This window comes from Erpetoichthys calabaricus, chromosome 12, assembly GCF_900747795.2.
Source record: "Erpetoichthys calabaricus chromosome 12, fErpCal1.3, whole genome shotgun sequence".
Classification (NCBI taxonomy): Eukaryota; Metazoa; Chordata; class Cladistia; order Polypteriformes; family Polypteridae; genus Erpetoichthys; species Erpetoichthys calabaricus.
The window spans coordinates 125,752,216-125,764,555 of record NC_041405.2 but is presented as its reverse complement, the minus strand read 5'-3'; the positions used below and the strand labels follow the sequence as shown (position 1 = coordinate 125,764,555).

Below are 12,340 nucleotides of genomic sequence, written 5' to 3'. Positions count from 1 at the left end.
CAAGTTAGGGAATATTTTATCTGTGGCACCTCTACGTGATAACCACCTTTTTCCACCTTCTCTAACAGTTTTTAATGTTTGGAAAATGTATTTGGATTAAATCATTCAGATATTTGTATATAAATAATGTATTTGCATCCTATGAACAATTACACTCCAAATTTAGCTTCTCATCAACACAATTTTTCCACTATCTCCAAATTAGGAACTTTGCTAAACAAGATCTGCCCAATTTTTCTCACCTCCCACCTACTTCTATTCCAGAAGAAATATTGACCAGTACTTAAGACTCAGACAGTATTTCTATAATATATAAAACCATTTTAAAGTCCCTTCTTTTTAAAGATCCCAGAGTACAGTGGGAAAAGGATCTCTCACACAACATTTCAGAAAAGGAGTGTTAGGCAGCCATGCACAGAATTCACTCTAGCCCCATATGCACAAAGCATTCAATTATTCAACTTAAAATCTTTTATTGAGTACTTAAGTACTTATGACAATCCATATGAATGAATCAAACAATCTCTCTAATATATCTCCCAAGGTGTCATTTACATTACCATTAATTATCAATCACATCATCCATTACCAGTTGACGTTTTAATGTAAATCGAAGGGTAAAAGCAACTTGAATGCTAGTCATCAATCACATCATCCATTGCTTGTCAAAAACTTAATTTAGGCCAAGTAACTTTTTATTAAAGTTGTAAAATCTGTTTAACTTCTATTGCTTAATATGAAGTGAATGCATAGTTTACTTGAGCCAAAAAAGTATCGGACTGTGTTGCATTTAGACTATTGCTGCATCAACAGCATAACATTTGACATCTGCTTTTTATGTGCTTAAATTTCATTAATTACTCTTTCTTGGCAATGCTTTGTCACTTAAAATCTTAATTACTAAAATGTGGTTTGGTTGCTTGAAGCAGAACAGCTGCAAATATTTAACATGCCAGCACAGATGAGACGTTTGTTGGCAAATTACCCAACATGCTTTGTTTAGGCAATGTAATTCTGGATAAGCAGTAACAGATCTTAACTTGGTTTTTAGCAGGAATCACTCAGGATCTGTCAGTCAAAACCCAGAGGCATGGTGACATTTTATTACAACATCATGTGTCTGTTCAGTTTGTGTTATTGCTGTTCACTTATTTGAGTGCATTTTCTGTTGTATATTAATAAATATTTTTATTTCTCCATTTAACCTATTTGTAATTCTGTTATAATTCTATTTTAAACATAAAGAAATGTGCCGGGTGACAATAATTGCTGCTTCTGATCATTGTATTTTTGTTATTTCTAAGATTATGGATTTATATAAAGTTAAATGATAGTGGTTTATATTGTATTTGCATTATATCTTTTCATTGAGAGTAATCTCAAAACCTTTATCTGGGTCTCTATAATTCTTTGTTGTTTGTTCTTATTTTTCTACAGGTTGGCGTACATGGCATTAGAATAGAATTTTTCAATGAAAAAGGATCAAAACGCACAGCCACTTATCTGCCAGAGGTTGCAAAAGAGCAAGGTTTATCCTTTAATTTTCTCATTTAATGTTTTAAAGGTTTTCAGTTACTTATCACTTGCTACAACTCTGAAGTTTCATCTTCTGAATAAACAGAGCCATAGTTTTGTACTGAGTTTTAAAATAGCTTGAAAGAGTATTGGTTTAATTCTTTTATAATTTTGACTAATTGTTGAGCTAATTTGGGTAATTATCCTTCCATTAGAGTAGTATCTAGTGTATACAACCCCAACAAATCTAACACGAAACTAGAAAGCTATAAAGAAAGTTTGTCCCTTGGTCTCCTTCCAAGAGAACCCTAAATACAAAGAGGACTGATCATTTATGTTAGGTAGAATGCCCAGATGGGGCTGGGCGGTCTCATGGCCTGGAACCCCTGCAGATTTTATTTTTTTTCTCCAGCCGTCTGGAGTTTTTTGTTTTTTCTGTCCTCCCTGGCCATTGGACCTTACTCTTATTCTATGTTAGTGTTGTCTTATTTTAATTCTTCCTTTGTCTTTTTTCTCTTCATCACGTAAAGCACTTTGAGCTACATTATTTGTATGAAAATGTGCTATATAAATAAATGTTGTTGTTGTATCAAACTGATATTTGTCTTCAGCTTCACTTTTACCAACTTGTGCTTCTCCCATTTTTTTGGATCAAATTGAAACACTGATAGATCAAATTAAGCATTTAAATTTTAAGTGAAAAAATGCAGGTATAAACTTGAAAACAACCTCTTCTAATAGTTCCACTTGTTTTTTATAGAATTGTAAGCTGAACTCCTTAGAATTCAGGTTAATGATATATTTTGATATCATAACAAACAGTAAGATATGTGAATTTTTCATTTTAATATAGATTGTATATTTCAACATAAAACCCAATCTTGTAAAATATTGCATTCTTTCAGAACATGTTGAGTTTATTCTGCTTCATAGTATTTTTCCTGTCCTTATAAAAGAAAACACGTTTTGACAATGCCAGACCATTTAGCTATCCATCGTTAGCCTGTTCGTGTGAACCCAACACAAAGTATAATTAAAACGTGATCTGAAGAGTCTCCAAGGTGCTACTGCTAACTGTGCTGCTTAGGTGGTTTAGTACCTCATTCTCATTGAAGCATCGGATTTTAAGGTACATTCTAGCATTAACCGTCCTTCCTTTAATTACATCTGTCATATCACCTTATCGTCTGTTTGCGTGAACTGAGAACATACTCTTTTTGCCTTTCCTCATAGCTTATTCTCCACAATTCTATTAGCTCTTCTCTGGGCTTTTTCTAGAGTTTTCATGCCATCCCTGTAGTTGGAAAAAACAAACTGCACACTTTATTCCAGATACAACACCACAAATGCATTGTACAGCTTATATATATAACACTTTTCTTTAAACTGTGGTCTTCAATGAGCATTAAATTACCCAGCATTCTGGGATGAGTCTACTAGGACTACCAAATGTCTTTCATAAGGCTTATTTCTTAGTGCAATACAAGTTGTCCCCACCTCATTACACAATTAAATTTATTTTTAATTTCTGTAGATAATTATTTACATTAAACATTATTTGACATTTAACTACCCCTTTCTGAATTTTGCCAGGTTCCCTAGAAGGAATTATACTAATTCTAGAGTATGTGGAAATTAATTCAATCAATTCAAATTTAAAATTTGAAATCTTCAAATATAAGAAAAAGTCCTGCTAAATTTTGAACCAAATAATTTATATGAAATATGGTAGTCAGTGTACCTTGAATGCCACTTGTGACATCAGATCCTTATTTGTTAACAAGTTGTTCACTGTGCTTATGCCAGTTGGGCAAGCTTGTGCGCACAGCGACCTAAATCCTTGGTTTTTGTAGTTGGAGAATCAGCCTTTTATGAAGTGTTTCATCAGAGGATTTTTGAAAATGGAAATATTAATATTATTTTGTGTCTCATAACTGTCAAATGCTTTGCTTTAGGGCTGCACGATAACAGAAAAAATGATTATCACGATTATTTTGCTCAAAATTTTTATCACGATTAATAATGACGATTATTCCTTTGGTAAATGAAGTCTGTGACCAAAGCAGTGTAGCCTCGGCCAGTTATTCACAGATGCTGCCCTAATCATATTAGCTGCGTTGTCCATTGTGATGCACACAAGTCTTTCTTCCACCAAGCCCCAAGCGGACATCACTTCTTTGAGGCCCACTGCAATAAACTCCGCTGTATGGTCTTGTGGGAAAAACGAAGTTTGCAAAAGCTTGCTTTTCATCTCAAACTCGCTGTCAATAAAATGAACTGTCAAGCTCAAATACGGTTCCGCAGTTCTGCTTGACCATAAGTCGGTCGTGGCAGCAAAATATTCAAGGCTGAGCCTGAGAATTTCTCTTTCTATTTCTTTTCGGCATTTCGCATACAGCGAGGGCAGCGCAACATTGGAAAAATGGTTGCGTGAGGGAATGCTATATCTTTTATCAAGTGTTGCGATCATTTTGTTAAACCCCTCACTGCTCACGGTGGTTATTGGACACATATCCTTGGCTATATGGTACGTGATCGCCTCTGTTATTTCCTGGTGTCTTTGCGAGCTAGGCAGATATGGTATTGCGTTGAACAATGTCCCTGATATTGTTGTCTGTGTTGTGGATGGCTGGTAATTTTTTGTTGTTGCTGTTTGTGCCTTCAGTCGTTGAAATTCTTGATAGTGTACTTTGTGGTGGCTTTTAAGGTGGTTGATGAGGTTTGTTGTGTTACCTTGAGCAAAGTTTGCACAAGACTCGTACCTGATCAACATCATATTCCTCGAAATCGAAATAGTTCCAGACAACTGAGTATGACCCCTTTTTAGGAACTAACGATCGCACTTCTGCACCTTCCTCACGTTGCTCCGTCATCATATGTTTATTCTGACTGACTGTTATTGCTGCTATTGACTTCTACTGCTTCAGAAAGCGCTTGCAATCTAGACGCAGTAACGTCATAGTGACGCAGTCCAATCCGTAAACTCAGCCCATAAAAAACAGTTTTGTCTTTATACTGTAAAATCGCGACGATATTTATTAACTGATCGTGGGTCATAAATATCGTTATCATGAGGAAAAAAAAGATTAATCGTGCAGCCCTACTTTGCTTGCTTCTTTATATAACCCCCGTTATATTAGTGAAACTCGGTCTAAATCAACACTTACTGTCCATGACCACACCACTGAATGCTTAATTTTACCTTTTCTAATTACTTTCAATAAATTGCCAGTGGTACATTTAAGATAGCTGGCCTGTGATGATTAATTTTGTAATATAGTGGGACACCTTTACCAGCTTTACTACTTAGGAAATTCCAAATTATATAGTGATTTCAAAGTAATTATTAGTTAGTTTGCACCTTTGTTTTGCAGAAGAGGAGAAAATGCCTATGAGTTTGAAATACAGTGCTTAAGATGCTTTGTTTGTTATAAAGAGGCTAACATATGTCACGTCTGTTAAAGTGAATTATTTGAATACACTTGTAGAATTTTCTTACAAATTTCCTCTTTCCTTTCTTTAGGGGATTTTTTCATTTGTTCTTTTCAGTATCGGTAGTCTCATTTTCAGCTGTGTTTCTAGTTTCCACTATTGTTTGGCCAACAATCGTAATTGTTTTTTCACATCCTTAATTACTGGGCATTTGTTTTAAACTGATAACACTCTCTGCAGTTGTTAATTTGTATGTTGTTCCTTTTTTAAAATTTATCTCCTCTTAAATTCTGTTTCCATCTCTCTCTCTCTCTCTCTCCATGTTTGCCTTTTTTATTCTTCAGAGGCAGTCGTTTCTAAGTTGAAGTATTTTTCAGGTTTTTGGCTCCTCCATGAACATTCTTCCACTGTAACTTTTTCAGTATCTGCCTCCTGTGGTTCAGTTGTTGACACATTTAACATACTTTTTATTTCTTAGAGTTGTTGCTTTTTGCCTGCTGCTTAATTACTTTACATTTTAGTTCCCAGAAGCCAACAGTCAATAATAGCTTCATGGAACTAATTACCCAGTAAGTGTAGTGTCAACTATTGCAATTGAGGACTTTTTAATTTTTAAAGCCTGGAGATACACTGGGTTCAGTGGCCTTTTTAGCTCTTAACAGTTTCTTGGTTTTACTAAAGTGTGTGCTTGGTGATTAATATTTGGCTATCAAAAAAGAACTTTAATCAATAAACGTAACTTCCAAGAGTTAAATGGCATACTGAAATTGTGTTTTGTTTTATACCCCAAGAATATGCCATGTGCTAGCCTGGCATCATGCTTAGGATTGGTTCTTGCTTGCTGCAAGTCCCGCAGGGACAGATAACATGTCCATTTAATGAGTGAGGGCTTTTAGGATAGGCACAAACATGCATGCAAAACTAACAAAAAATTAGTTAAATCACAACTTGACACCTTAAATAAATAATCTTTAAAGAAAATGGGTAGTAGAGCATTAATTGTCATATGGTAACTATGTATTATCGACAGTGAATCACTTCAAGAGTTGCATCTATCTTTTTTTTTAATCCGCTTTTTCCTGGCGATTGCTGAGGGGGTGCCAGAGTATATTCCTGTAACAGTGGGCTCAATGGAAATAATTTTGTTTTACAAGTCTTTAAAATGTTCTAAACAAAGAACAGCATATTCAAATAAAAGATGGGTATGTGAAAGCCAGAGAAAAGGTACATGTAATTACAAACACACAGAATTAAGCATAGCTATATAATGAGAGTCAGCTGTCAAGGTAGGGGAAAAAGCACGAATAGTTATCTGCTTCTAGCCAGTTTCCATAAACGCAGTCAGCCTTGTCACCCTTGGCTTTATATGCTTGTGGCAAGTAAATCTAATCACACAGAGGCAAAGCTCTCTGGATGACTGCTGTCTCCACTGGCTTCCTATTGTTGCTAGGATCCATTTCAAAACTTTTACTCTGGCCTACAGCTTTTATGGCGCTGCTTGTCAGTATGTCAGATCTCTACAGAGCCCCATACCACCCGTACCAACCCCTACCTTTTCATTCTGTGCTCTAGCTTTATAAGGGTGGAACAACCGTCTTTTTACAATCAGAACTGTTTTATGTCTACAGGCTAACCTTCAGCAACCTCTTTAATATCCTCCTGAACACAAAAGTATATAGGGCCTCCCATCCCTTTTTAGCCACTCGGGTCTTTGTAGGATTAGCAGAAGATGGCAAGCTGCACTCTTGTTTTTTTGGTTGTTCGTTTGTCATCTAGTTTTCATGTAATGTAAACTTCTTGTGTCAAGTATTCAAAAACGTGTATCTTGATTGTATTATACAAGTCTTGGTTTAAGACACTGTTGAGTAAAGACAATCCTGCACCTATTAAATATAGGAATAATTGAATATTGTGATTTAGTTGCAGTGAGAGATATGGGACTAATGCTGTGTGGCATAATTAACATTCAGTAAGTTAACTGTTGCCTTGCTTAGCAAAGTTTTATAGCTCCAAAAGGCTGTAGTAACCCATCTTCTCCATTTCTGCTCATTGATTTATTTTTAAAACAAAAGCAGTCCTATGCCTGTGCAGTGTTTGAAGAAACAGGCCTGTATAACTTAACCAGTCAACTTTGGGAGGAGCACCTTCAGCATGCGTAAGTTTTTTAAGTGGCTAAAGCACAATCTAATCCAAGACCGCAGATACTTGTCTTATAACAGTTTTGTTGCCTCAGTGGATTACAGCATTTGTCTAAGAGAACATCTTTTTGTCTCATTGTAGGTTGTGTTTAGATATTTTGAATTCCCAAAAAACATTTTTTCGCCATTTATTTATAGCCAGGCAAAGCTGGCTACTTCGGCTAGTCGAATATACTGTACAGTAAGGATATTCTGAAAGTTGAAATTCATTTCAATCTCACGCTGCCTTATTTTACTTGAAGCATGATAATGTGACATTATTGGGTTTGTCACATTGACAATTAACGTGGCCATATTCACAAATGACTTGGAGGAATAGTCTTTACATAACTTTGTTTTGATGTGCCTCTTTCATTGTCATTATAACAATCACGTTTGTGACAAAGAGCAGTAGCCTCTTCCATTTCCAATATAGGCTGCTTTGCATAGTTCAGTTGTGACATTTTGCCATTCTGTCGGTCATTTAAAGGAACTTGTTGGCATGACATGGTGCTTTCTAATCGGGTGCCTAAGACCCAGTGATCTGAAAGCACAAGAAAATGTAAATGTGAAATCCATGAAAAAAGGCATTTGGACCGTCACAGGTTGCTTGTTTTTTGTTCTTTCATCTTCAGCACATTATACAGTGGTACCTCTGGTCATGACCACAATTCGTTCCAAAACTCTGGAAGTGACCCGAACGTAATTTTCCCATAAGATTGTATGTAAATACAATTAATCCATTCCAGACTGTACGAACTGCATGTAAATATATCTTAAGCACAAAAATAGTTAATTATACCATAGAATGCACAGTGTAATAGTAAACTAAATGTAAAAACATTGAATAACACTGAGAAAACCTTGAATAACAGAGAAAACTAACATTGTTAAGAGTTCACGCTAGACCCTTACGAACCGCTCACTGTAAACACTTTTTTTATGAGTTTTAAGCACAGGGAAAAAAAATTAAATGCCACTTGTGAAACTTTTCAAACCATCCTCTACTGGCTTTAAATTCTTCACCTTCGCCACTTGAAGAAGGATTTTTTTTTTTTTTCAGCAAATCTGCATTAATCTTCCTGGTTTTCTCGCATATGATCAGGTCACTTACGCTATCCCCTGCAAGTTGCTTCTCGTTCAACCACACTAGCAACAGTTTTTCTACCTCTTCCAGTACTTGAGGCCTCTGCTTGTTTAACATTATAACTCCTTTTGCAACATCAGCTGCTTTGTTAGGCCCTGTATACGCAAACAAAAGAAAATGGGAAACGGAGAATGGGAAATCATTGGCATGTAGGGAAACTGGCCGCCAGTGTTTTTGTTCGCCACCAGAGTGTGTGGTCATGAACAGATGCAAAGTTTTGGCAAACTTTTTGATCGTAACCCAATTTGTACGTATTCAGAAACGTTCGTGACCAGAGGTTCTACTGTATGTGTCTAAGCACAGTTCAACAGCCTGTCAAATGTAAGTAATCTACTATGTTATTTTAGTACCAGCACATTAGTACTTCATAGTAGAATGTGAAACTCTAGAATTTTTACCTCATTGTCATGCAAAAACATTTATATTTTTACTTATTACTTTAGATAACCCCTCTAGTGTGTGTGGACAGTTTTCCTGTAATCTGCCCTTAACTGCTTAGCATTCTCCAGGTGAAGACTTGTGTTAGTTGTTCTCCATGATTTTTTCTTTTTGCCCTAGCTATGCCTTTACAAGTAGCCTTTCAGCTTGGAAATGGCAGCTAATTGTAGATTTTTTGGCGAGGGAGATTCCATCATGCAGGCAGTGTCTTAAATTCTGTCAAATTCTATTACTGTGGTAATCTTTTGTCATGTATATTTGTATTTTTTGAAGAGTTGTGCTTTTTTTTTTTTCTTTTTCCATTTTCATTTGCTCGATTGCTGAATAGTGTGCAGGTATGCAGGGCTGTGTTTGTTAATGTACTGTCATCCTATCAAGTTTATGACTACATTGTGCCTGATGTCCTCACTTCCTAAGGCACTTTATTGAATACTGTAAACAGTTTCAGAAATTAGATGGATGGTTTAGTTCTCTCTATACCTGAGACTTCGAAACCGGATGTTGCCACTTGGCCCCCTTTATGTATATCAACATATTGTACTTCTTGAATGCTACATGTTATGGTTCTCCAGATGCACTTAGTGTTGCAAAAAACAAATTTCACAATGTTTTTGAGGCTGCTGACAGTCATGCACTATTATTTTAGAGGTCTACTGGTAGGAGCATTGACATGGATTTGGAATATTAAAAGGGTCCTAATGGTTCCCATTGCTGTAGCTTCTGTTTGAGAGTCCACTGAAGGTGTTTGGTTAATTATGTGGAACTTTGAAAAGTCTAAAGCCTTATAACAATGTAAGAGAACTCTAAGGATGAAATGTTAAAAGATTTCCACTTGAGGATGAAGAAAATATTGGTAGCATAATTCTTTGGTAGATGGTTTTGATTTGCCAGATATTTCCACTGAATCATTTTGGATTTGCTTTCAGTTTTAGGGCCGATTGGTTATAATACTAGTTAGTGCTGGGCGGTATTCTGGTTCATACCAAAAAGTTTTTTATTTTTGTTATGATATGGATTTTTCTTATACTGCAACACTGGTTTAAATAGCCTAAACAATGTTCAGAACGTGGCGCAGCGGGAAACTGTTTAAGGGGGGCACCTTTTTCACTGCTGCACAGCTAAACATGCATGCAACGGAGTACATGCGTTAATGGAGGTATTGAACGGTGAAAATGGACAGAGAACATTCTGAAACTGAAGCTGTAGCAGACGATAAAGTTGAACATGATGACACAGAAGAACTTTTGCCGAAAAAAGGAGCCGTGTCTGTTGTCTGGATATACTTTGGTTTTAAAAGGTTGGATATGGACCATTATGTTCAAACGTGTCGATACTGTTTCTATACTACTGGATAATACTGCAAGCCAAGCTGTACTTGTTTCATTTTTTTTTCTTTTCAATACTGTGTAATGTACCTGGGTACTGTGTAATAATGTGACGACATGTTGACTTTATTCTCGTAATTTGTCATTAAAGTAGAACATCATAAACTAAACTTCATCTTAAAATGAATATTTTACTAGATTTTCTTAAACCCCGTCATAAGTTATGTAGCACATTAAATGCTTTGTGTTAAGTGTTCCCTGAGCCATGTTAATCGCTACGTGCTTCTTAAACTGACTTCCTCTTGCACTATATACAGAATACATTAATTTCATGATATTCCTGCTCCCTGAACATTCAGAATGCTAAGATAAATACTTGATATCAAGCGTGTATTAATCATGTGGGGGCACGGTGGCTTGGATGGTGCACTGCTGCATCACAGCAGGGGGGTCCCAGGTGTTCCCTGCCTTGAATTTGCATGTTTTTCTGATGAGTTTACTCGACGTTCTTCTTTTTTTTTTTTTTTTTTCAAAGTCATGTAGGATATGGAGTTTTGTTATGCTATATTGACCCTGCTAGTGTATGTATTGCTCGTATTCACCCTGCAATGTGCTGGAGCCCTGTTCAGGATTTGCTCCTGCCTCGCACACAATGCTTGCTGGGATGGGTGCAACCCTGAATGGATGGCATAATTAAACATGTATAATGAAGATTTTTTTAAAGTTCTGACACTCCGTGGTCTAAGTTTATAACTAGTTTTAATTTTACAAAGACGTTTATCGTGTAGTGATTGGTTATGTGGGGAAAGAAAAAAGAAGGATAAAAACTGGGGGTTTGGTACGTCAGACAGAGACAGCATGCAAGCAATAAAGAAAGCCCGCTCAGAAGAACATTCATTGAATTCTGTGTTCGTGTCTCCGACCACCAGATCACGAATCCAACATTTACACAATATTTAAGTTAAACCTGTGTGATACCCATTCCATACATCCAGTTTTTTAGAGCCTCGTCACACCTGCCATAAAGTTCTCTACACTGAACATACACTTGGGGACCCCTTACTACAAGGGAGCAGCACTACAATGCATGTTTAATACCTGCTTTAATGCATTTCGTCATGAAAATTTATCTTGGCATTCTACATTTTCAGAGGGCAGGAATATCATGAAGTGAATGTATTCTGTGCGGCAATCGCTGCCTGCGCCTCCTCTCAGTGCAAGAGGAAGTCAGTTTAAGAAGCGCATAGCGATTAACAACTGGGTTGGGGAATACTTAACACAAAGCATTTAATGTGTTACATTAACTTATGATGGGGTTTGAGAAAATCTAGTAAATTAAACATTGATTTTAGGATGAAGTTTAGTTTACGACATTCTACTTTAATGACAAAATAAACTACGAGAATAAAGTAGAAATGTCGACTTTAATCTCAACATAAACGTCGAGATTAAAGTGGAAGTGTTGAGAATAAAGTCAACATGTTGACTTTATTCACGACATATAGTTTTTTTTTTTTCTTTAATATGTCCATATTTTTTTTTTCTTCACCGTGCCCCTAATACGCTTCCGTAGGGCTATACCACAAATAGCATTATAAATGCAAGTTGCAGTTTTATTATTTATGTACAGTGCATCCGGAAAGTATTCACAGCGCATCACTTTTTCCACATTTTGTTATGTTACAGCCTTATTCCAAAATAGATTAAATTCATTTTTTTCCTCAGAATTCTACACACAACACCCCATAATGACAACGTGAAAAAAGTTTAGTTGAGGTTTTTGCAAATTTATTAAAAATAAAAAAATTGAGAAAGCACATGTACATAAGTATTCACAGTCTTTGCCATGAAGCTCAAAATTGAGCTCCGGTGCAACCTATTTCCCCTAATCATCCTTGAGATGTTTCTGCAGCTTAATTGGAGTCCACCTGTGATAAATTCAGTTGATTGGACATGATTTGGAAAGGCACACACCTGTCTATATAAGGTCCCACAGTTGACAGTTCATTTCAGAGCACAAACCAAGCATGAAGTCATAGGAATTGTTTGTAGACCTCCAAGACAGGATTGTCTCGAGGCACATATCTGGGGAAGGTTACAGAAAAATTTCTGCTGCTTTGAAGGTCCCAATGAGCACAGTGGCCTCCATCATCCGTAAGTGGAAGAAGTTTGAAACCACCAGGACTCTTCCTATAGCTGGCCGGCCATCTAAACTGAACGATCGGGGGAGAAGGGCCTTAGTCAGGGAGGTGACCAAGAACCCGATGGTCACTCTGTCAGAGCTCCAGAGGTCCTCTGTGGAGAGA

General features: G+C 36.5%; 1 protein-coding gene across 2 annotated transcripts in view; it reads left to right on the top strand.

Moving 5' to 3' along the window:
* The window catches only part of ammecr1 (AMMECR nuclear protein 1), a 165,628-nt gene that overhangs the window by 128,703 nt on the left and 24,585 nt on the right, over positions 1 to 12,340 (top strand). For both annotated transcript variants that reach the window (XM_028816100.2, XM_028816099.2), the window contains one exon: positions 1,438 to 1,528. In XM_028816100.2, coding sequence (XP_028671933.1) covers positions 1,438 to 1,528 — 91 coding nt within the window. The remainder of the gene's footprint in view (positions 1 to 1,437; positions 1,529 to 12,340) is intronic.